The 23,614-nt window shown below is 54.1% G+C and overlaps 2 protein-coding genes and 1 long non-coding RNA gene across 10 annotated transcripts in view; 2 read left to right on the top strand and 1 right to left on the bottom strand.

The window, feature by feature from the left end:
- Nucleotides 1-823: 823 nt before the first annotated feature.
- Nucleotides 824-16,305, bottom strand: LOC121172119 (catechol O-methyltransferase-like). Its single transcript, XM_041003959.1, has 5 exons — nt 16,232-16,305; nt 4,020-4,287; nt 3,131-3,324; nt 2,835-2,966; nt 824-1,501 (listed from the first exon to the last, which is right to left on the bottom strand). The coding sequence occupies exons 2-5, from the start codon at nt 4,285-4,287 to the stop codon at nt 1,307-1,309; spliced, it is 789 nt and encodes a 262-aa protein (XP_040859893.1). The 5' UTR covers nt 16,232-16,305; the 3' UTR covers nt 824-1,306.
- Nucleotides 16,306-16,404: 99 nt separating this feature from the next.
- The window catches only part of TXNRD2 (thioredoxin reductase 2), a 45,542-nt gene continuing 38,332 nt past the window's right edge, over nt 16,405-23,614 (top strand). For 3 of the 8 annotated variants that reach the window (XM_041003953.1, XM_041003952.1, XM_041003951.1), the window contains exons 1-2: nt 16,405-16,432; nt 20,044-20,112. Coding sequence is in view for 3 of the 8 variants with exons in the window: in XM_041003954.1 (XP_040859888.1) it covers nt 17,943-17,949; nt 20,044-20,112 (76 nt within the window). In the remaining 5 variants the exon portion in view is untranslated. Of the gene's footprint in view, nt 16,433-17,876; nt 17,950-19,078; nt 19,170-20,043; nt 20,113-23,614 lie in introns of those variants that run through there. The other 5 variants (XM_041003954.1, XM_041003957.1, XM_041003958.1 and 2 more) reach the window with 3 other exon arrangements.
- Nucleotides 17,959-19,171, top strand: LOC121172117. Its single transcript, XR_005886202.1, has 2 exons — nt 17,959-18,289; nt 18,565-19,171. It is a non-coding gene; the product is annotated as an uncharacterized LOC121172117 (long non-coding RNA).

Genomic DNA, 23,614 nt, shown 5'->3' with positions numbered 1-23,614 from the left:
TGTTGTTGCTCCACAAGGTTGAATGGCCCTCAATGGTATAATTGAGGATGGTTACAATGCCACAGGATAAATTTTGTGTATTTTACATTTTTAAAAAATGCGGTAGACTAATTAAAAAACAAAAACCAGCAAATCCTTTTGTCGGGCCTCCCAGTTCCAAGGATAAGGATAAGGGACACTTGGGGTCCAGGCAAACAAAGGCAGGGCTCCCAGCTCCCCCCAGGACTCTGGAACTCGGGTCATCTCTGGCTGGCCAGTGAGCTCGATGGGAGAGTGTGCCCCTTGGGGACGGGACACCTGTCAGCTGTGGCTCCTCCTTGCTATGGGCCCTCCCGCAGTGTAGGCACAAAGAAGTCAGCAGGAGTCCAGCAGGTTCAGGACCCTGGGTGGGGCAGGCCCTTGGTCAGCTGGCCCTTGGTCAGCTGCCATCCCCTGGATGTCTGGGGAGAAGGCGGAGTCTGGGTCAGCTTCCTCTTCCGGAAGCAAAGCAGGTGGAGCCAGCTGCTCCCGTGCCTAGTGGGGCTGGGTGTGGCCCTGTGTCCACTCCCCCAGGCACATGCCAGGAGGAAGGGCATGGAGGCTGGATCACTGGGTGGGCAGCTGACCCCATGGGGCTAGCAGGTGCAGCCAGCCAGGCCACAGGAGGGACGGGGCTGAGCGGGGCTCTGAAGGTCCCCAGGATCAGCTGGGCCACCCCACGGGGGGAAGCCAGCCAAGGGTCCACCTGTGGCAGCCATTCCCCATCACAGGCCGCCAGGCAGGAGCAGGTTTGTAGCAAGGGAGGGCTCGGAGACGGAGAAGAACGGACTGAGCTGCCACCCTCTATTGAAATGCTAGGTCTTTAATTTCCCTGGTATGCAGTTGTGTCCAAGGTGGTTACAGCTGCCCGGACGTCAAGGGGTTAGAATTCATCCTGTCAGAAGTACAGGCAGGGCTGGAAAGTGGAGTTGTGGCTGAGGCACTGTGCTGCCACCTGCTGGCAGGAACCTAGAGGACAGCTTGAGGGCAAGGCCAGGCCGTTTGCAGAAGCAGCTCCTGGCCCTGCCAGGCCTGCGTCTCAGGAGCCCAGAGATCGGATGGGAGCACCACTGGCTGGGCCCAGGCATTATCCTGCTGGCATCCCTTTGTTCACTGCATAGCTGCCCGGGATCACAGCATAGGGAGGCAGGTGTGGCCAGGGCCCAGGACTTTCAGGCACTGAGTATGCCTGGCACTTGAAGGCAGATACCCCAGGCAGCAGTAACAGAAGCAGGGTTGGCAGGGGCCAGCTTGTTGGAGGGATCCAGGGCAGGGTGCATGGTTGAGATCATGCTGGGCCACCTGGGCCCACATAGATGGCCTTCTCCAGCCCATCCACCACTGACATGTATTCCAGGAATGAGCTGTAGTGGGTGCATTCGAAGCTGCTGCTTCCACGCACGTGTGCCAGGAAGTCTGGGGCCCCTGGACAGATGACGTTGTCAGCCAGCAGCACCGTCCCCTTCCGCAACAGGCCACACTTCTGTGGGGGACAGAGAGAGAGATGGTCCCCGGGGTGGGGGTGGGGGGCAGTCAGGGATGCCCTGCTAACCTGCCCCAGACCAGAAGTACTACTCCCACCCTCCCCCCATCCCACCAGACTTTGGGCCTGAGGACAAGAGCTTTCTGCCCCACAGGCTCCTGGTTCCTTGCCCAGCCCTGCACACAGCAGGGGCTCAGTAAGCACTAGCTAGATGAGAGCCAGGGTCAGCCTCAGGTGTGTGGGTTGGGTGGCGGGGTGGGATGGAGAGCAGGGCAGCCCAGGGAATGGTGGAAGGGACTTTGGGAGTGTGGAAGTTTTCCTGACACAGCCATCAGAAAGAAGCTGCGTTGAAAATAAAGCTGTCTTGGGTGGGCATTTGGCATAGCAGTAGACTTCTGCATCCCATGTGGAAGTATCGGGGCTCAATGCGCACCCATGTGGCTCCTGACCCCCAGCCACTAGCTAAGGTATCTTAGCTTCTGGGTACCTGCTGGGTACCTGCCACCCACGTGGGAGCCCTGGATCTGCCAGCCCAGCCCCAGCCCTTACAGCTGGGACGTGAGCTGGGGCCTAGATGGGATGCCTGTGGCACAGATAGAGGAATAGCTTACTATGCCACTGCACTGGCCCTGAAACAGATTTGCTGTTGCTGTTTTTACAAAAGCAATCTCAACTCCAAAGCAGAATCAAACAAGCAACCCTGGGCATCTCCGATCTTGGGCAGGAGGGGTCCCCGGTGGTGATGCTGGCATTGGTCCCTGCTAGCCAGGCTCTAAGGTGAGGGAGTTTCTGGTGTCTCCTGCTTGCCAATGAAAGAAAATGCAGGGACCCAGGAGCAGTTGTGCAAAATACACATTCCTGGGAAAGTCAGGCCATCAAGCACGCTCCTGAATGAAAGCAGGAAGTGGCACTATGCAAAGCCAAAGAAATGGAATGTCCCAGGAAAGCAGCTGGAGCTCCTGGCTTCGGTCTGGCCCAGCCTTGGCCGATGCAGCCATTCAGGGATACAGCAAGAAATGGAAGATCACTCTCTTGCTCCCGGCAGCCAGCAGCTAGGTCCTGGCAGAGTAGGGGTGGCTTTGCAACTGCCCATCTAAATGTCCTCTCCCACTCCCCGGCCCCTCACCCAGCAGCAGGTCTGGTCTGTGGTACTCACCTCCTACCTGGCACCTCTCCACCCAGGACCCTTCCTCTCATCTCTACCTGCCCTGACTTCAGGCAGCACTTCTGCCACAGTTCCCTGTAGGAGCTCCAGGGCCGTGGCCAGCTGACATGCTTGGGTCTCCCTGGTCCCTGTGGCAGCAGCCAACAAGGTCACTCTGACTGAGCTCACCTCCAGCAGCAGTGTGTCCGGTAGGTAGCGCTCCTTCCAGTGGTCCAGGAACACCATGTCCAGAGTGTCCACGTCATACTGCTGCTTCAGTTGGGGGATGAGGTCCTGGGACGCCCCCAGCAGCACGGTGACCTGTAACAGCAGCTGTTGGTACCTCCCTGGGCACCAGCTGGGCACGGCTGCAGCCCATCCTCCCTGGGCACCCCCACTCCAGGTCAGCCTCCCCACTCTCCCACTCTTGGGAGAAAACCATGAGTCGATGCCCACATTGGCCACGGGAGTCAGGGAAGCTGCACCTTGTCCTGCAGGCCGGCAAAGTCCAGCATCTGCTGGGTGATGGCAGCAAAGTCAGGGTTGATCTCCATGGTGAACAGCCGCCCGCCCGGGGGCAGCAGGCGGGCCATGCGCACAGCCGAGTAGCCACAGTAGGCCCCCAGCTCCAGCAGCAGGGAGGGGCGGTGCTCCTGTATCACTGCGTCCATGATCTCTCCTGCAAGGGGCAGGGGCACCAGAGGGTGGCTTGAGGGCAGGTGGGGGTAGGAGGTGCCTGGCCAAGCTCCCCCTTTCACTCCCTGCTGCGGTATCTAATACCTGGCCTACTCCCAGTCCCCTGAGCCCATTTCACACATCCCAACTCATTATCCCTGTTTCCTTTTGCACTGGAGGCTGCATCAGGTGCCCATTTGCCCAGGAGACAGGCTGTCAGGGGCTGTCCCCACCTCCCCTTCTAGGAAAGCTAAAATGGCTGTGCCCAAGCTTGAGTTCAAGGCCAGTAGGAGATCCTGCCAGACTGGTCTCCAAGCAGGTCCTGTGATGCCAAGTGGGCAGAGATCAGGAGGAGCCATACCTCCCCCTTGCCGGCCAGTACAAGGGCTGGCACCAAGCCCCACTGCAACCCGGTGGCAAGGAGCTGCCAGAGGCTGCTGTCCGCCAAGATCCCTGGCTGACCTGTCCCCTTTCCTGTACAGCTGCTCTCCTTGCCAAGCATGCATGGTCACCTCTCCTGGCATGGGAGGCCAAGGCCAGTTGCTGCACAGCCTTGTCCCACAGTGCTCCTCTGGCCTAGGCATGGTCCTAACCTGAGAAACAAGATGACAAGAGGCTCCCTGATGGCTGTGTGGCCCTGGCCTGAGGATGGCCTGCCCCATGTCCCTGCCCAGCACCCCTGCCAGCTGTGACCCTCACCTTTCTTGTCACCCACGTTCATGGCCCACTCCTTCTTTGAGCAGTAGGTGTCGATGGTTTCCAGCACACTCTGCGGGTCCCCGCGCTGAGCGTGCTGCTGCACATGGTTCAGGATACGTTGCTCCTTGCTGTTGCCCATGATGAGGTTCTTGAGTGGCTGTAGGACCAGCTCATGGTAAAAGATGAGCACCCAGCCCCAGCACCATTGGCGCAGGAGCAGCACCAATCCCAGCAGCCCCAGGCCCAGCCAGATTGCAATCCACAGCATCTGTGGGGGAGGGGCAAAGGGGCGGGGCCTCAGTGCTACTCATGCCTCGGGTGGGCAAGGCAAAGAGGGGGCCGGGCCAGGGAAGCATCCTGTCTGGAAGGAGTTAAGCATGGGTCACCTCCAAATGTCCTGGACTGGCAAACTGAGGTACAGCTTGTTTGTTTCTTCCTGCCAGCAAGCCAAAGGCTCTTTTGGGAGGAGAGCAGCCATCTGACAAGGTGACATGGGGGGCCAAGGTGGAACATGAATTCACCCCCCCGAGGAGAGACCTGGGAAGATTGTGTAAGCAGAGAGAGGCTCAAGGGGACGCACTGGCCTGGGTGCCTCTCTCCACTGTAATGTCCCTGGCTAGCCTGGGCCTCTGACAGCCATCACCTTCGACCCTGGACCAGAACCACCCGCCAAAATTAGCCACTTTCCGGCACTCCAATAGGGGTTCCTGATAGGGGATACAGGCCTGGCAGCTTATCCATTATGCCACAACAATGGCCCCTGTCCTATTACTTACTTTTATTGGAAAGGCAGATTTACAGAAAGAAAGAAGGAAAGGCAGAAAGATCTTTCATTTACTGATTCACTCCCTAAATGGCAGTAATGGCCAATTTGATCTGGACCAATTTGAAACCAGGAGCCAGGAGCTTCTTCTGGGTCTCCCATGTGAGTGCAGGGTCCCAAAGATTTGGAACATTCTGGCCGCTTTCCCAGGCCACCAGCAGGAAGCTGAATCAGAGGTGCCCATATAGGATGCTGCCATTAGTGAAGAATTAGCCTGTGAGCCACCATGCTCGCCCTTAGGATTATTTTCCAACTAATGAATGTGAAAAATAAGTATTGAAGATTAAAGGTCTATGCTGCTTAAATGACAAATTGCTGGGTGGGTGCTGGGATCTTAAATTGCACAATCTAATCCCCAGGGGTACCCGAATCACTGGAAAATGTGGCATATAAATCTCTAACCTCTAGATCTACCTACTGGTAAACATGTGGGCACTGAGGCCTGTGCAAGGACGAAGGGACAGAGCAGCTAGGATCCGACTCACAGACCACCCATAGGTAGATCTGCGTACTGGCCACGAGTGGATCCCGCCCAGAGTTGTCTGGAACCAAAGAAAGGGTGGGTGAAACCACACAGTGGGGTAGGCATTGGGCCTGGTGGTCGGGACACCACAGCAGAATGTCCTGCTAATGTAGACCTCGGGAGGCTGTGGAGATGGCTCAAGGACCACCCACATGGGAGGCCTGGATGGCGTGACCAGCCCTGGAAAGCCATACCTGGCTGTTGTGGGCATTCAGGGAAGCGAACCAGCCAATAACACTCCCTATTTCTTTGCTTGATAGAGATACCACTAACAATAGAAATGGGACGTGCGCTGTTGTGATGTAGCAGGCAAAGCCAGTATCCCTAAGAAGTGACTGCTCCACTTCTGATCTAGCTCCCTGTTGATGTGCCTGAGAGAGCAGTGGAAGATGGCTCTAGCGCTTAAGCTCTGCACCCACCTGGGAGACCCGTGTGGGAAGCTCCTGGCTCCTGGTTCAATTCTGCTCATTGTAGGTATCTGTGGAATGAACCAACAGATGGAAGACCTCTCTTTCTCTCGGAAACTCTTTTTTTTTCTTTTTAAATTTATATTGGACAGTCAGATATACAGAGAGGAGGAGACAGAGAGGAAGATTTTCCATCTGATGATTCATTCCCCAAGTGACTACAATGGCCAGTGCTGCGCCAATCCAAAGCCTCCTCCAGGTCCCACATGAGTGTAGGAACCCAAGACTTTAGGCCATCCTCCACTGCTTTCCCAGGCCACAAGCAGGGAGCTGGATGGGAAGCGGGGCTGCTGGGATTAAAACTGGTGCCTATATAGGATCCCAGCACCTTCAAAGCGAGGACTTTAGCCGCTAGGTCACCATGCTGATTCTTTTAAAAGAGATTTACTTATTTAAAGATTTATTTATTTTTACTGGAAAGGCAGAATTACAGAGAAGGAGAGACAAAGATCTTCCATCCACTGGTTCACTTCCCAAGCAGCCCCAACAGCTAGAAATGAGCCCACTCCCATTCCTTTTGGGTCACCAGACCTACATCCCAGTCCCAAGCACGGGCTGTTTTTTTGGGTGGGAACAGAGAGGGTGATGTCCTGGTTGGCCCTGGCCCCACAGGCCAGCCCCAGCTGAACGAGCCCGGGACCCTGCTGTGCCCTGTGGCAGCTGTCTCAGGCTGGTCCCAGCCCTGTCCCCCTGTGAGCTGAAGCTCATCTGCTCCTTTCACATGCCCCAAAGGAGTCCAGGGCCCCCATCACCACAGGGGCAGGGAGATGAGCTTGCCTAATTCCTCAAGCTCACCTTAGCTCTGCTCCAAGCAGCCACAGGGAGCACACCCTCACATTCCAGGCAGCATTCCCAGGATGAGTCCCAGTCCCTGCCCAAGCTGCCTCCAGGAAAACCAGGCCTTGAGACAGACAGGGCCCAGACTCACCACCTTCTGTAAACTTCCCCCTTCCCAACTCTGCTGGAGTCCTGCCCACATACCCTGCAGCCCTGCCCCCCAGCACCCTCTCTCAGCTCCTTCCCGCAGCACCACGGGCCAGCAGTCACCACACACTCCTTACCGTGGTGGTCCCTGCTCCAGGAGCTGGTTGTGCAGGGGAAAGCTCTGAGTGGATCGAGGAGCCCTAAAAAAGGACTGCTTCGCCCACTGGACTTCCTGTGGTGGTGGGGGATGGTGCGGGCAGGGAGGAGCAGACTTGGGCCTGAGGTCAGAACCTGTGTGCACGCCCAAGGAGGGAAGGCAGGCAGTACCCAGGATGCTGTTTTTAAGCGGGTTTATTCCTGGCTTCTGCGTTACAGTGGGGGTGATTCACTCTCTGAGCCTTGGCATGGAATTTATTTTTTTTCCCTTGATGAAGCCTTCTTTGTCCTTTCCATTGGCTTCTCTGTCCCTCCCCTGGGAACTTGCTGAGGGACAGAACACAGGCGGTGGATGCTGGCCAAATGTCCTTCTGCACTACCTCCACTCCCCATGCTGTGAAGTGTTTGTGGAAAATGGAATTTTAAAAAGTTAAGTTCACCTTAACTTATGTAACAAACATTGAAAAATAAATAAATGTGAGTTGGGCCTGGCACGTGGTAGCCTAGTGGCTAAAGTTCTCGCCTTGCACACACCAGGATCCCATATGGGCCCTGCTTCCCATCCAGCTCCCTGCTTGTGGCCTGGGAAAGCAGTCAAGGACGGCCCAAAGCTTTGAGACCCTGCACCCGTGTGGGAGACATGGAGGAGGTTCCTGGCTCTTGGTTTTGGATTGGCTCAGCTCCGGCCCTTGCAGCTGTTTGGAGCGTGAATCAACAGGCTGAAAATCTTCCTCTCTGTATATATCTGCCTTTTCAAAAAATAAAATAAATCTTAAAAAAAAAGTCAATCCAGGTGTATATATATATAATATATATATTTATTTCTTTATGAATCTGTGCCTATCAGGAGTTTTCTAGAAGTTAAGAGGAAGAAGGGAGTATCTGGGGGGCCAGCGCGTTGGCTCAACTGGCTAATCTTCCACTTCCAAGCACAGGCATCCCAAGTCCTTAGGAACTTGCAGCCATGTGGGAGCAGGAGACCTGGAAGGAGTACCTGGCTTCTGGCTTTGGATCAGCTCAGCTCCAGCCTTTCTGGCCATTTGGGGAGTGACCCGGTAGATGGAAGATCTCAGCCTCTCCTCTCTGTAAATCTGCCTTTGTAATGAAAATAAATAATAATAATAATAATAATAATGAGAAGGAGGAGGGAGTGTCTGGTTTAGCAGTTAGCAGTAACACGTGGACGTTTGTGGGTTCCGGTTTCCGGTTAACACACAACCTGGGATACAGCAAGGATGACTCAACTATTTGGGTCCCTGCCACTCATGGGCGAGACACAGTTTGTGGCTCCTGGCTACAGCCTAGCCTAGCCCCACCCACTGCAGGCATGTGGGTATTAAACCAGAGAGGAGAACTTTCTAGGTCTGTCTCAAATTTTAAAATAAATAAATAAATAAGCAAAAATGTCTATCGCCGAATAAATGTGTATGGATTTCACACTAACATAAACTTATCTTTTTGTTTTTAAAAATGTTAAATTAAAAAAAAAAGATTTTAAAAAAGTGTTTGTTTTCTATTTATTTGGAAAGCAGAGCAAGAGACAGAGAGAGCGAGAGAAACTATCTTCTGTGCGCTGGGTCACTCCCCAGATGTCCATAACAGCGGGCACAGGGACAGCGGGACAGGGGCACAGGGACAGCAGGACAGGGGCACAGGGACAGCGGGACAGGGGCACAGGGACAGCGGGCACAGGGGCACAGGGACAGCGGGACAGGGGCACAGGGACAGCGGGCACAGGGGCACAGGGACAGCGGGACAGGGGCACAGGGGCACAGGGACAGGGGCACAGGGACAGCGGGCACAGGGGCACAGGGACAGCGGGACAGGGGCACAGGGACAGTGGGCACAGGGGCACAGGGACAGCGGGCACAGGGACAGCGGGCAGGCGCTCCAGCAGGGGGTCTCACATGGGTGGGAGGGATTCAAGGCCTTCAGCCATCATCTGTGCTCCTCAGTTCCACATTAAAAAGTTGGTGCCAGTTCCTGGCTTCAGACTGGTGCAGCTCCGGCTGTTGCGGCCACCTGGGGAGCATATCTTGTTCTCTCCATATATCTGACTTTCCAATAAAAATAAATAAAATCTTAAAAAAAAAAAAAGAAAAGAAAAATATTCAGAGAACTCAGTACAGGGTTTTGTTAAGGAGAGAGGGGTGATTTTAATTCCCAAAGAAAAATTTTAAAAGAGGCCAAGTACGGAACAAAAGCAGATGGACACAAAAGGCTGAAGATGGCTTGCAGGGGAGAAATTTCAGATGGCAGGGTCAACCCTGGCCAAGGAATAAACACATTTAAGCACGGTTTTCTTTTTCTTTTTTTTTTCCTTAAAGATTTATTTATTTAAAATTAGAAAGTCAAATATACAGAGAGGAAGATCTTCCCTCTGATGATTCACTCCCCAAGTGGCTGCAATGGCCGGTGCTACGCCGATCCAAAGCCAAGAGTCAGGAGCCAGGAACCTCCTCCACGTCTCCCACACGGGTGCAGGGTCCCAAGGCTTTGGGTCGTCCTTGACTGCTTTTCCAGGCCACAAGCAGGTAGCTGGATGTGAAGTGATGCAGCCGGGATTAGAACAGGTGCCCATATGGGATCCCGGTGTGTGCAAGGGTAGGATTTTAGCCACTAGGCCACTGCGCCCTAAGCACAGTTTTCAAAATCGGGCTTTCGAGGCTGGTGCAGAGGAAGAGAGTTTCATAGGGAGAAGGAGAGTGAGAGATACCTTTCACCCACTGATTCACTCCCCAAATGGCAGCAACAGCCAGACTTACGCGGTCTGAAGCCAGGAGCCAGGAGCTTCTAAGTCTCCCATGTGGATGCATGGGCCCACAGACATGAGCCATCATCTCCTGTTGCTTTCTTGGAAGCATTAGGAGCGACCTGGATCGAACGTGGAGCAGCCGGGATACAAACTGGTGCCCTTACAGACGCCAGTGCTGCAGGCGGAGGCTTAGCATGCTACTCCACGGGGCCAGCCCTGAGGTTAAACTATTGTTTGTATGCTATCCATTAGAATCTTTCCCTCAACAGGATACTACTGGGAACACTGGCTGTGCCACCAAGGCTCTGATGTAGCCTTTGAGAATCAGGTGTCTCCAGCCGACAGGAAGGAACCACACTGACTTCGTGAACTCTTGCACACACACACACACACACACACACACACACACACACACACGGCATGAGAAAACTGGAGGCTCACAGGGAAGCCAGCCGGGGATGCAGCTGGCTGCTTCTCAGCGGCCCTGGGAAAACGCAAAGACCCTTCCTCTGCCCCTGCAAAGACAGGCACTCAACTCACTGGGTTCATCTAATGCAGTGAACTCCCAAGTCGCTTGTTGGCAATCCCAGGGAAACTTGGGATAGTTGAGTTCCCTCAAGAGGAAACAATTTCTTCCAGCTCTAAGGAAACTTCAGGTGAAATTCAAGGACAGGTTCTTGGCTTAGCTTCTGAATCTCAAAAGACTCTTGAGAAAATCGAATGTGTGAGACTGGCACAGTGGTAGAACATGTTGATCCTAGGACTGCGGCAACAGCATTCCACACGGGCAATGGTTCAAATCCTGGCTGCTCCGTTTCTGATCCAGTTCCCTGCTAATGCAAGACTCAGGGCTGGGAATGGGCCTGGAACTCTGGGGACTCCCCTGCTGAGCTGTAGCCCCTACTGGTGGAGTGTGAGAGCCAGGTTGGGGACTAGACCAGGTGGGCTAGACTGTAGCACTCAGCGGTGAAAGCTGGAATAGGTGTGGGCCAGTTGTGCTAGGTCACAGTACCCACCGGTGAGTGTCAGGATTGGGGACGAGCCATGTCGGTCTGGCCAGCAGTATCCACCAGCACACGTGAGATCTGTTGCTGGAAGTGGTCCTGGTAAGGGAACTTAGGGAACTCCTTTAATATACCACACAAACTAGTGACAGTAAGGACAGGGTACAGGCCAGGTTGGATCGTGACAGGCAGGGATACTAACCACTATACTAGCAAGGAGCCGAGATCAGGTTGGATCGTAACACCTGCCAGTTCACAGGAGTACTAGGGCTGGGAATGGGCCAGGTTGGGCTAGGCTGCTGCACTTGCCAGTGAGAGCTGGACTGGGGGCAGGCTGGGTTGGGTCAGGCTGCAGCACCTTCTGGCAAATGCTGAGACTGTGGGTGGGCCATCTCAGATTGGGCTGCAGTACCCCCTGGCACATGCAGGACCCAGGGCTGAAAGTGGCCCTAGTAGAGGAACCTCTGGGACTCCCCTGCTGGGCTGCCTTTCCACAGCAGAGAGTGAGAGCTAGGACGGGGGTCAGGGAGTGGAAGAGTGAGGGGTGAGACAGGCTGTGCTAGGCTGCATCACACAGCTGAAAAGTGCCAGGATTCGGTGTGAGTGAAATCAGGCTGGACTACAGTTACTACCCCTGGAAGGTGCAAGATCTGGGACTGGGAGCATGCCTGGGAATTGTGAGCATTCTCCTGCTAGGCTGTACTTATCGCTAGTGAGCACGAGACCTGGGGCAGTGGGTGGGCCAGAGTGGTCAAGGCAGTGGCACCTTTTGGCATATGGGAGGGCTGGGTCTGGGGGGTACGCTGGGCTGAGCTAAGCTGCAGCATCCCTAGGTATGCCAGAGAGCCAGATGGAATGCGGGTTGGGCTAGGCCATAGTAGAGGCTGGTACATGTAAAAACTGGGGCTGGAGGCAGGCCTGGTGGGGTTATTAGGGGTCACCTAGATTCGGCTACAGCACCCACAAGTGTATATGAAGACTGGGTCTGCGGTGAGCCGGCTGGGCTGGACCACAGTACCTATTGGTTTAGGGCAGGGGGCAGAAGTAACCAGGCAGCTGCATCTACCAGTATTTGTATTGGCTGGAGCAGGTGACAGACTGCACCTGACCCTGCACTGGCTGGCACACACAAGAGTCAAGTCTGAGGTCACCCCAGGGGAGGTTTCATAAGGGACTCCCTAGCTAGATGGCTGGACTCAGACCCCTGCCACAGGGAAAATCACAGGCTATGCAACCTGATCTTAGTGCCTCCCCAGTTGCTGATTCCTGTGCAGTGGACAGCATGCTCAAAAGCACACAGGGGACACGCCAGCCTGCTCATCTAGGTCAGCAGGGGGATGACGAGTGCCTTGTCAAAGGATGGAAAGTATAACAAGTTGGACAGTTCTCCTGGCTTTGCAGCACGTCCCTGGGTCTGTGGATGCACTAAGCTGGGCTTTGTCAACCAGTATAGACCTTGGTTAGGTTTTCTCAACCCTGGAGCAACGAAACCAACTTCTCAGAACTATCAAAAAAACCCACTCAAGTAACACCCTCGGAACACTCTTCCTCACATCGGGGTCTCTAAGGTGTTATCAAATGACCATCTCCTATGGCTGGGAGCTGGCGTAGTTTGACAACAAGGAATGAGATAAAAATGAGATGAAAATGAGATAAAAAAAAGAAAAACATCTGGGCCCAGCGCAGCAGCCTAGCAGCTAAAGATCTCGCCTTGAATGTGCTGGGATCTCATATGGGCACTAGTTCTAATCCCAGCATCCCTGCTTCCCATCCAGCTCCCTGCTTGTGGCCTGGGAAAGCAGTTGAGGACGGCCCAAAGCCTTGGGTTCCTGCACGGAAGAAGCTCCAGGATCCTGGCTTTGGATCAGCTTGGCTCTGGCCATTGTACTAACTTGGGGAGTGAATCATAGGATAGAAGATCTTCCTGTCTCTCCTCCTCTCTCTGTATATCTGATTTTGCAATAAAAATAAAGAAATCTTTAAACAAAACAAAATAAAAAGCTTTAAAAAAAACTGTTCCTTATTACCTGACCCTCTTCATTCAAATCAGAGGCCCACAAGGGCGTGCAGCCCTCTCAACTGTGCAGACAACATTAAAAAAAAAAAAATCACTGCCAGGCCTGCTGTGGTAGCCTACTGGCTAATGTCCTCATCTTGCACGCACCAGGATCCCATACAGGTGTTGGTTTGTATCTTGGTAGCCCCGCTTCCCATCCAGCTCCCTGCTTGTGACCTGGGAGAGCAGTTGAAGATGGCCCAAAACCTTGGGACCCGGCACCTGCGTGGGAGACCCAGAAGGAGTTCCTGGCTCCTGGCTTTGGATTGGCTGAGCTCCTGCCATTGCAGCCACTTGGGGAATTAATCAGCAGACAGAAATCTTCCTATGCGTCTCTCCTTATCTCCGTATATCTGACTTTCCAATTAAAAAAAATAATAAATCTTTATAAAAAAAAAATCTTAAAAAAAAAAAAACACTGCCTGCAATCTTTAACGCCCAGCACCCCATATGAACATTGGTTTGAGCCCTGGCTGCTCCACTTCTGATCTAGCTCCCTGCTGGTGGTCTGGGAAAGAAGTGAGGGATGGCCCAAGGGTTTGGGCCCCTGCTACCTGCAGAGAACAAGATAGAGTCTCACTGGCCTGGCCAGTGCTAGCTGTCAAAGCAGTATGGAGAGTACATCAATGAACGGAAATTTTTTTCCTCTCTCTAACTCTGCTTTTACAAATAAATGAATAAAACTTTAAAACGAGAAGTTCCAGTAAAGCAAAAGCAAAGGCCTGTGAGGTCAGTCACCACAATTGCCTTCCTCACCATGCTTAGCTAAATAATCAGGCCAGATTCAATGAGGGCTGATTCCTGTTGTAAACAAGAATAACCTTACTTGGAATTCCCTCATGATGGTAGCGAGAAAAGCTGTATTTCAATGGAGGAGAATCTTGCTCATTGTCTCTTTTTTTATATTTATTTGAGAAGCCAGCACAGTGGTATAGTGTGCTAATCCTCTGCCTGAAGTTCTGGCATTCCATTTGGGCTCTAGTTTTAATCCTGCTGTTCTACCTCTGATCTAGCTCCTGGCCTGAGCAAGCAGCAGATGATATCTCAAGTGCTTGGAGCGTGTACCCTTGTGGGAAAGGCCTCCAGGCTGCAAATCTGCTCAGCTCTGGCCACTGTTGCCACTGGAGGGGAGGGGGTGGGAGGAGGGGGTTAGGCAAGGGATGAACCAGGCACACAGAGAGGAAGGACAGAGTGAATCTTCCATCAGTGGCCAGAGCTGGGCCAGCCTGCAGCCAGGAGCCTCATCTGGGTCTCCTATGTGGGTGCAGAGGCCCAAGCACTTAGGCCATCCTCTGCTGCTCTCCCAGGTGTATTAGCAGGGAGTTGGACGAAAGTTGAGCCACCATTGTAACCTTGCCTATATGGGATGCAGTAACCAGAGGTGGCAACTTTAAGCCAGGAGCCTCCTCCAGGTCTCCCACACAGGTACAAGGTCCCAAGGCTTTGGGCTGCTTTCCTAGGCTACAAGCAGGGAGCTGGATGGGAAGCGGGGCTGCCAGGATTAGAATCCATGCTCATATGGGATCCTGGCATGTGCAAGGCAAGGACCTCAGCCACTAGGCTACCAGGCCAGGCCCTCACAGGTGGCAACTTTAACTGCCATGCCTCTGTTGTGAACTTAATGATCAACCTGTCAGTGGGAAAGGAGAGCGCTGTCTGCTGGATGCCAGTGAGTTAATCAGGCTGATAACACTGAGAAATAAAACTGTGGGAGGAATTTCACACCTAGCACACTCTTTATCCAGGGGTGGAGTGGAGACAGAGGGAAGAACAGGGCCTGGACCTTTACAAGTCTGCCTGTGAACAGCTGTCTCCTCAGCCTTTTCCTGAGAGGCGTACCCCAGTCCAGCAGGAGCAAGGCTCTCATCTCCCTGGAACTCCCCTGCTCAGACGCTCACCGGGCCTGGCAGGTGTATTCTCCCCGTTCAACTCCATACACTTGTTTTACCCAGTCTGAATGGCAGCTTTGTCTCTTTGATTTCACCTCGAGAAGTGTCCCTTATGCTGACGCTCGCTCTCTTGCGAGCTTGCCTGAATTTGTCTCTCAAGCTTGTCTGAATCTGTCCTCTGCAAATTCAGAAAACAAGAACCTCTGTTCTGGCCACCCCGCTACCACAACCATGCATCTTTGCTTCTCTTTTTGCTAAGGGCCCATGGCTTACACAACGCAGGACACACCCTGTACTTGCCTAGGGACAAGAAACCAGAATCTTCTTTTCTTAAGACCCAGCTCCTGTCCTGTGAGAGGAACTTTTAAAAGATTTTTAAAATTTCTATTAGAAAGTCACATATACAGAGAGGAGGAGACACAGAGAAGATGTTCCATCCGCTGATTCACTCCCCAAGTGATCGCAACAGCCAAAGCTGCGTCAATCCGAATGCAGGAGTTTAGAGCCTCGTCCAGGACTCCCACGTTAATGCAGGGTCCCAAGGCTTTGGGCCATCCTCAACTGCTTTCCCAGGACAGAGGAGGGAGCTGGATGAGAAGCGGGGCTGCCAGAATTAGAACCGGTGTCCATTTGGGATCCATTTGGGATCCCCGGTATGCAAGGCGAGAACCTTAGCCGCTAGGCTACTGCACTGAGCCGGGGAGGAACTCTGCTCGCTCCCCTGAGCTCCTCTCTCACTCTTCCAGCTCCCCCATTCCTCCCACTTCCCCCCAAAAGGCCCAGTTACTTCTGCTCCACTCTCTAAACATCCTAGATGACAATGAGCTGGCCACATCGTGCTGGTCAGCGACATAATGCCCCTCTGAGCCCTGCAGAATCCTCCCACCACCCCAGGGAGTGGCGTGTGCTCAGGGCACTTCCCAAGGGTCCGCAGAGGACCACACAATCCCATTTTAAAAAGCAGTAGACAGAAAGTCTGCAGCTAGAAAAATTGGCCAAGCTGGTCTATTAGCAGGGGTTGCCCTGGGGAGATTGCCACTCCCCGCCACCCCAGCTCAGTCCAACCATACAGTGTCCTGGGCACCTCCCAGGTGGGCTGCAAGGCTTGTGGCATTCAAAGGTGGACTCTGTTAGGAACACTGCTAAGCCTGTTCTCCCACTCCCCAGGGTCTGACTCCAGCTGACCCAAGGTGGGCAGGGCACCCAATGGAAGCCCTGTCCCCAGGGGTCCACTCACCTTCGGGGAAGGGAGTCAGACCCAATCAACCAGTGCAAGAGGGAGGACCACCCTACTTCTCCTGCTCCACCTGCTGTCCCCCACCCCCACACCGACGCCCCCTCCTCACACACGGAATGTGGTGACCCCGGGTCAGATTCCCCCCACCCCAAATGGGGCTTGTAGGGCTTTGTAGGTCCCAAGACTCCCCGCCCAAGATCCGGAGACCCCCGCCCAAGGTTTGAAAACCCCCGTTCAGGGTTCAGATCTCTCCACCCCAGATCAGATGCTCCAGCCCGGGCCCAAAGACCACAGACCCCCACCCCGCCGCCGCCCCGTAGGTGCCCGGAGCCCCGGCCCAAGGCCGACCTCTGGCCCCGCCGGAGCCGACGCACTCACCTCCCGGCGGCCACGGCGCTCTCAGCTGACTGGCGCTTCCCGGCGACACAGGCAGCGCCGCGGGCAGCCCTGGCGGCCCGCAAGGCCCCGCGACGATGGCGGCGATGGCGGCGGCGGCGCTGCGGAGGCCCGGTGGGCGCTTCCGGTGGCGGCCGTGGGCCGCGGCGGGCGGGCTGCGGGGCGCGGCGCGGAGCGCTGCAGGTAGGGGGCCCGCAGCGCCCCGGTGCGGGGCGACCTCGTGGAAGTGGGGGTACCCTGTGGGGAATGTTCGTGGAAGACGGCGAGGTGGATGGGGTTACCCACGTGAGGGGTTCCCGTGGGGAGCAAGGTGTCCTGTGGAAAGCGGGAGGTCCCCGTGGGGAGCAAGGTCCCCGGGAGGGGATCTCTGTGGAGCGGAAATTGTCCTTGTGGAAAGTTTTGGGCTGTCTATGAGGAGATCTTCATAGGGGATTTCTGTGAAGAGAAAGTTGTCCTTGCAGAAAATGGGGGTACCTTTGGGGTGGCCTTCTGGAGGTCTCCGTGGAGAGGAAGTTGTCCTTGTGGAAAGTTTTGGGGTATCCATGAGTGGGTCCCTGAGAGGGTCTCTGAGGAAGATTGGCCTTGTGGAAAGTGGTGGTGTCTGAGGGGGTCCCTATGGGGTACCTCTGTGGAGAGAAAGCTTTGGGGTGAAGATAAGGAGACCCCTGCTGTGTGGGGAGGTCTCTGTGGAGAGGAAGTTGTTCTTGTGAAAAGTGAGGGTGTCAGAGGGGGGGTCTTGTGAGGAGTCCTCATGGAGAGGGAATTGTCCTTGTGCAAAGTGGGAGTGTCTGTGAGGGGATCCCTGTGGAGAGCTGAGGGTCCCGTTGGAGGGGCCATGTGGGGCTGGTATCCATGTGGGGAAGCCCACAGGGGACTTGTGTCTATGTGGGTGGGCTCCTGGGGGGGCCGGCAGTGCTGCACAGGTCCCTTGGGCAAATCGGTCCCCACTTCCTGTTGGGGAAACTGAGGCTGGGAACTTGACCCCGTGCAGTCGTACCTGCAGAAGACCCATGAACAAGGAGCCATGGCTCTGGCTGTGGTGGGCAGTCAGCAGAGTGGGGACCCTTCAGTAACGGTGGCCTTGGGCCACAGTGGGGGTGAGCAGGAGCTGATGGGGCCTGGAGAAGGTGCCGACCCCAATTGTGCAATGTGGAGCCTCTGCCTTCGTCGTAGCCAGCAGCCTCTGCTTCAGAGCTGTGGTCCTGTGAGCGGGTGGCATGGAGGCAGCCCCTGAACCAGAACCAGAACAACATTGCTCTTACCCGCTGCTGCTGGCCTCTGGGGCCCAGTACACTGGGCCTTCTGTGCTTGCCAGGCTCCTGCTGTTTGCAGGGTACAGAGAGGAACAGAGAAATGATCAAGACCAAGGAAGTCGGCTGGCAGTGGCACAGTGGGGCTTAGTGAGCTGGGCACAGGTGCATCTTATGCTCCAGCCCAAGACCTCCCAGGGATTAAGGCCAGCCTCCCTACACTTGTTGCTTGCCACATCGTGGCCCCTACACAGCCGTTTATCAGACAGAGTGGGCTCTTGAGCAGTGTGCGTGGTAGCCAGAAGGGAGCAAACCGCCCAAGATAAGCCCAGGATTCATGTGGGCAGGCCTGATAGTAGGCCCTGAGGTGGGGATAGGGTCACAGTGCTGGGTGTTGGGCAGAACAGCCCAGTCCTGGCAATGGGGAAGACAGGCCACTCGCAATGGCAGGTAGGAATATTCTCCTGTGCAATGCTTGGGGACCCCCCACCTCTATCCCCTCACCGGGCTGTGGGGACAGGAGGGAGAGGGCTGCCGCAAGTGGTCGTTGGTTCTCAGGGCTCCTGTCAGCCAGCAGAACCGCTTACAACCCTTGAGCTCTTCTTGGCGTTCTGGAGTAGAATTCGAGTTGGATATGCTTCGCTGCTGGAAGCCGTTGTGGCACGTCAGTGCCAGCTGCTGGGTGGGACTCAGGTGGTCGTCGCTAGGGGGTAGTCGCTGCAGGAGCCCAGGTTCCCCAAGGCTGTTGGAGTCCAGGCAGATGAAGGCATCTTTACAAAGTTTGTGGAAGGTACATGTTAGGATAAAAACAATATGCATGAATTTTAATTATTTTTTGCAGCAACATAGATATCTTTGAAACAATTTTACTTTTTATTTGAAAGTCAAAGTTACAAAGAAAAAAGGAGAGAGTGAGAGATTTTCCATTTAATGGTTCATTCCCCAAATGGCCCACAAAGGCCCAGAGTTGATCTGGTCTGTAGCCAGGAGCCAAGGGCTTCCTCCACATCTCCCATGCAGGTACAGGGTCCCAAGGACTTCAGTCTTCCTCCACTGCTTTCCCAGGTCATAAGCAGAAAGCTGGATCGGAAGTAGAGCAACTGGGATTCAAATTGCCACCCACATGGATACTGGCACCACAGGCAGAGGCTTAACTCACTACTACTCCATGGCGCTGACCCTCACAAACATATCTTTTCACTCCAGTGTTTTGTAAATTTTTTCCAAATCCCTTGCTGGTGTGCAGGGAAGACACTCCAGCCTTTGAGGAGGGGGCCCCTGGTCTTGCCCAGTAGCAGCAGCCAACCTCTATGCCCTAGGGGGTAGCTCACTTCCTTACCCTGAGTAGTCTCAGGTCTGCCTCAAGTAGCATCCCCTGTTTATACCCAAGGTCCTTAGACGCCGCCCCCCCATAAGTGTCTCATTTTCCATTGTTTCTCCCTTCCTTCTGTGGTAGTGGGCTGGTACCTCGTGCTTGGTGTCCCCAACCCAGCGTCTAGGTCACTGGTTCCTTTCCCTCCCCTGCGAAACTTTCTCCCCAGGGCCAGGGGAGGGAAAGGAAGACACTTTTTGGCTGTCTCTGGTCTACCCTCCATGCCAGCAACTCACAGAGTGGACACAGAGGGCACTCACAGTAGGAAGACATGAGCTGCCTCCGAGGTGATGCCGTGGTGAGCTCAAAAGGGATACCGTTTTGAGGGTAGACATGCAAGTGCTTGGGCTCTTGCACACGTGTGGGAGACCTGAAAGAAACTCCTGGCTTTGGACCAGCCCATTACTGGCCGTTGTGGCCATCTGGGGAATAAACCAGCAGATGGAAGATCTCTCTGTATCTCCCTCTTTCTGTAACTGACTTAGAAAAGAGTTCCAGGACCACAAACTCTGGTACTTTGAGAATTGCATCCTTGCAGCCAGGCATCCTAAAAATTCCTGCTTTCAACTGAAGGGTTCAGGCCCATGGACTCCAGGAGACATGTTAGGGGTTTTTTTTTTTTTTTAATTTTTATTATTAAACAATTAATATGAAAGGCAAAGTGACAGAAATCTTCCACCTGCTGGCTCACTTTGTAAATAGCCACAATATCCAGGGCTGGGCCAAGCTGAAGCCAGGAACCTGCGACTCCATCTAGATCTCCCTGTGGCTGGCAGGTCCAAGCATCGGACCATCTTGCGCTGTTTCGCCTAGGCACATGAACAAGGGGCTGAGTTGTGAAGTAGAACAGCTGGGACTTAAACTGCCGGCCCCCTGTGCTGGTGCTTGTGTAGCTCAGAATACTGGGTGGTGTTTGAGTTGCGAGAGGACTTGGGTAAGCCTGGGGGCAGGGTGTGGTTTGCAGGCATCATGAGGCACCCTGTCTGTGCAGGTGATGGGTACAGGGTGGTCATCTTCTGCTCTAGGGCGTGATGCATTATCAGCTGTTATGGCCGTGGGGTGGGCCTCCAGGGTCCCCATGGGTAACCCAAAGGGGTTTTGTGAACTTTGCATACTTGCTGGGGGACCCTCTAGGCCTGGCTTCTGTCTCACTCCTCCCCTTCTTTCCCCAGCAGAGCAGCCGAACTTCGACCTCCTGGTGATTGGTGGGGGATCTGGTGGCCTGGCGTGTGCCAAGGAAGGTAGGTAGCCTGTGTCCCGTGTCCTTGGGCATGACAAGGCTTCGAAGCTTTCCCTGTGGCCCAGAGGGGATGGGCCTGAATGTTCAGGGTCAAAGGCTGCCAGGGTCAGCCCAGCTACTGCATTGCTGTGGCCTGTCTCCTACCCTGTCCCCACTGCTGGCTGTGGGATGTGGGCACTGCAAATGGTGGCTCAGTGTGCTGCAGTGCAGCACCTGTTATTTTTCAGAAGCTTCTGGAAAGTTCTGTCATTGCCTGTGCCTTGTGGTCTTCCCTGGGCAGCTGTGGGGTTTCCTCATCTCTCTGTGCTTAACTGGGAACACACAGACTAGCCTCTCTTGGGGACCCTGTACCATCTCTAGGGGGTCCCAGTTGCCCTGGCTAAGCAGGGAAGAGGAAGCAGGCAAGGGGAAAGGGATAGAAATGAGAGGTCCAAATGACAGGGCGTCAGCTTGGTCCTCTGGCCTTGACATCAGTGCGGGCATGCGTTGCCTAGCAACAGGAATGGTTCCCAGCAGCCTGCGTGTGTGTGGGGGGGGGGGGGGAGTGGAGGGGGGAGGAGGCAGTGTCATCATTAGAGCTTGGGTGAGAGCCGATGTGGCCTTTTTTTCCTTTTTTTCCTAGAACCTCGTTGTGGCCCCTGGGTTCTAGAAGCCTGGGGAGAACATGCTCTGGCCCCTGGAAGCTGGGGGTGGAACCCTAGAGCTGGCCCTCAGAGCCACACCTCTACCCTACCCCCCGGATATGGGGTCATCTAGGGCTAAGGCCCTTAATACCCGTCTCTGTTACTGTAGCGAAGGTGTCTTCCCTAGGCCAGAGTCCCCACAGCCACTGGCCTGGGTTGCCCTTTGGGGAAAGTGACATTTAACCCATGGACGCTCTGTGCAGATGCAATCTATACATCATAAACCGGGGTGCATACCCACTGGCATTTGTTTTTACAGGTTTGTTTATTTGACACAGAGAGCTCTTTCAGCTGCTGGTTTACTCCTCCCAGTTGGTCACATCTGGGCCAGGCTGAAGCCAGGACCCTGGAACTCCATCTGGGTCTCCCACTTGGATGGCAGGGGCCCTGCACCCATGTTGCAGGCACACTAGCAGGGAGCTGGATCAGAAGTGGAGCAGCTGGGACTTGAACCAGTGCCTGTATAGGAAGCTAGCTGGGCCATAGTGCAGCCCCAATACCCTCCTTTTTCTTGTTGTGAAGTATTCCCAGATATGGCTGTTGCATATTTTATTGGCTCATTCTTCTGTAGGTTTCCAGTTTGGGGGGGGGCATTGTGAGTAGGGCAGCCATGAATATCTGCATATTGAATATGCTTTTTGAATATTTAAGTTTTCTTAAAGGGGCAGTGTAAAGATGCCTGTCGAGACATTTCATATTCTGTATTAGGGTACTTGGGGTCAGTTGCTATGTCTGCTCTTGACCGTGTGGGGGCAGTTGTGAAGGCTCCAGTGCCTGGGTGTCTGCGGCCCGGGTAGGAGACCTGGGTTGAGTGCCCTGGTTCCCGGCTTTGCTCCTGGCCTAGCCCCAGATGTTGCAGGTGTTTGGGAAATGAACCAGCGGATGTGAGCCCTCTCCTTCCCTTTACATAAATCTTTAAAAAAAAAAAAAAGGTTTACTTATTTGAAAGACAGAGGAAGATCTTCCATCTGCTGGTTCATTCTCCAAATGGCTGCACCAGTTAGATCTGGGCCAGGCCGAAGACAGGAGCCCAGACTCCCGCCAGGTCCCCCACGTGGGTGATGGGGGACCACGTGCTTGGAGCATCATCAGCCTCCCACCCAGGTGGATTAGCAGTGAGCTGGATTAGAAGCAGAACAGCTGGGACTCAAACCAGTGCTCCAGTTAGGATGCAAGTATCTCAAATGATAGCTCACCTGGGGACGCAACAAGACACCCCACCCCTTATTTTAATAGATTTAATTTATTTTTTATTGGAAAGTCAGGAGAGACAGAGAGAAAGATCTTCCATCCGTTGATTCACTCCCCAAGCGGCCGCAATGGCCGGAGCTGAGCCAGTCCGAAGCCAGGACCCAGGAGCCTCTTCCTGGTCTCCCACACAGGTCCCAAGGCTTTGGGGCCATCTTCCACTGCTTTTCCAGCCACAAGCAGGGAGCTGGATTGGGAAGCGGGGCTGCCGGGATGCAAACAGGTGCCCACATGGGATCCTGGCATGTGCAGTGTGAGGACTTTAGCCATTAGGTTATTGCACTAGGCCTCCCCGACCCCTTTTTTTCAAGATTGAATTTATTTGAGGGCAGAGTGAGAGAGCCAGATTGGTCTCTCTTTGCTGGTTCACTCTCTAATTGACTGCAATGACCAAGGCTGGGGCAGGCCAAAGCCAGGAGCCCAGAGCATCCTCTGGATCTCCCACATGGGTGCAGGGGCCCAAACAAAATTTGGAGCATCTTCTGCTACTTTCTCAGGCCATTAACAGGGAGCTGGATTGAAAGTGGAGTAGCCAGGACTTGAACCTGTGCCCATGTGGGATACTGACACCACAGACATTTGCTTAACACACTACGCCAAAGTGAAGCCTCCGTTAATTCACTTCCTAGCAGTGTATTCAGCTTTTCATATTCAGCTCTGCATTTTTGTGATTCAACACAGATGGGAAATACATTGGGGCTGTACTGAATACGCATACCCCTTAAAACTATGTCCTCTGTATGGGATGTCAGATACGAGGGATGACTGAGGGGCCACAGGAGGGCACACTTGGGTCCTAGCATCTGCGTGGTTTTGCACATCCTCTGGGGGCACAAGAGGTGGGGAGGGAAGCCTGACTCTGATTCCCTGGATGCCTAGGCCCCACCCTCTCTCTTAGCCTGAGGCACTGTAGGCATTAACCCATCTCTGTCAGATTTATGGGCAAGCGTCTCATATTTTGAATAACTATTTTATTGAGATATAAGTAATACCATACGTGTGTCCCTCCGAAAGTTCATGGGGGCAAAAAAAAAAAAAAAAAAAGGAAAAGAGGAATTTTGTTTAGTACCAAAAAAAAAAAAAAAGAAGATAATTTCTGAAGCCCAGGCCTAGCTTGGTCTGATAAGCATCTTCCTTGAACTTTCTGGAGACAACCCCGTGTGCATAAAGTACAGGGTTGAGGTTTGCTTGCGTGATTCATCTGCTTCAAGGTTACTGTTCAGCAGTTGTTGGCAGATTCATGAAGTCTTGCCCCTGTGTTGTCTTCACTCCGCACGCACGGCTCTGTCCTCCTTCCTGGCAGCCGTTAGGCCCTGGGCATCTCCCAGGACAAGGTCACTGCTGGCCTGTGTCCTTGCTTCTCTCACGGAGTATGTGCGTTTTTCCGTGCTCACGTGAGGAAGAGCCATGTGAGGGTGGCGATGTGGTGTAGCAAGTTAAGCCACCACTTGTGACAACAGCATTCCACCTGGGCACCAGTTTGAGTCCCAGCTGCTCTACTTCTGATTCAGTCTGCTGCTAATGTGCCTGGGAGAGCAGTGGAAGCTGGTTCAAATCCTTGACCCAGATGGA

Source organism: Ochotona curzoniae, unplaced genomic scaffold (genome assembly GCF_017591425.1).
Source record: "Ochotona curzoniae isolate NIBS_2020 unplaced genomic scaffold, NIBS_Ocur_1.0 scaffold_274, whole genome shotgun sequence".
Classification (NCBI taxonomy): domain Eukaryota; kingdom Metazoa; phylum Chordata; class Mammalia; order Lagomorpha; family Ochotonidae; genus Ochotona; species Ochotona curzoniae.
This window is presented reverse-complemented; position numbering and strand designations above follow the sequence as displayed.

Bases quoted from the DNA above. Each gene is read 5' to 3' on its own strand.
- LOC121172119 (XM_041003959.1), bottom strand. From the start codon at position 4,287: ATGCTGTGGATTGCAATCTGGCTGGGCCTGGGGCTGCTGGGATTGGTG. The intron at 3,325-4,019 runs GTGAGGGTCACA...TGCCCCTTGCAG, and splicing joins GAACGTGGGTGACAAGAAAG to GAGAGATCATGGACGCAGTG. The intron at 1,502-2,834 runs GTGAGCTCAGTC...TGTCCCCCACAG, and splicing joins CGGACACACTGCTGCTGGAG to AAGTGTGGCCTGTTGCGGAA.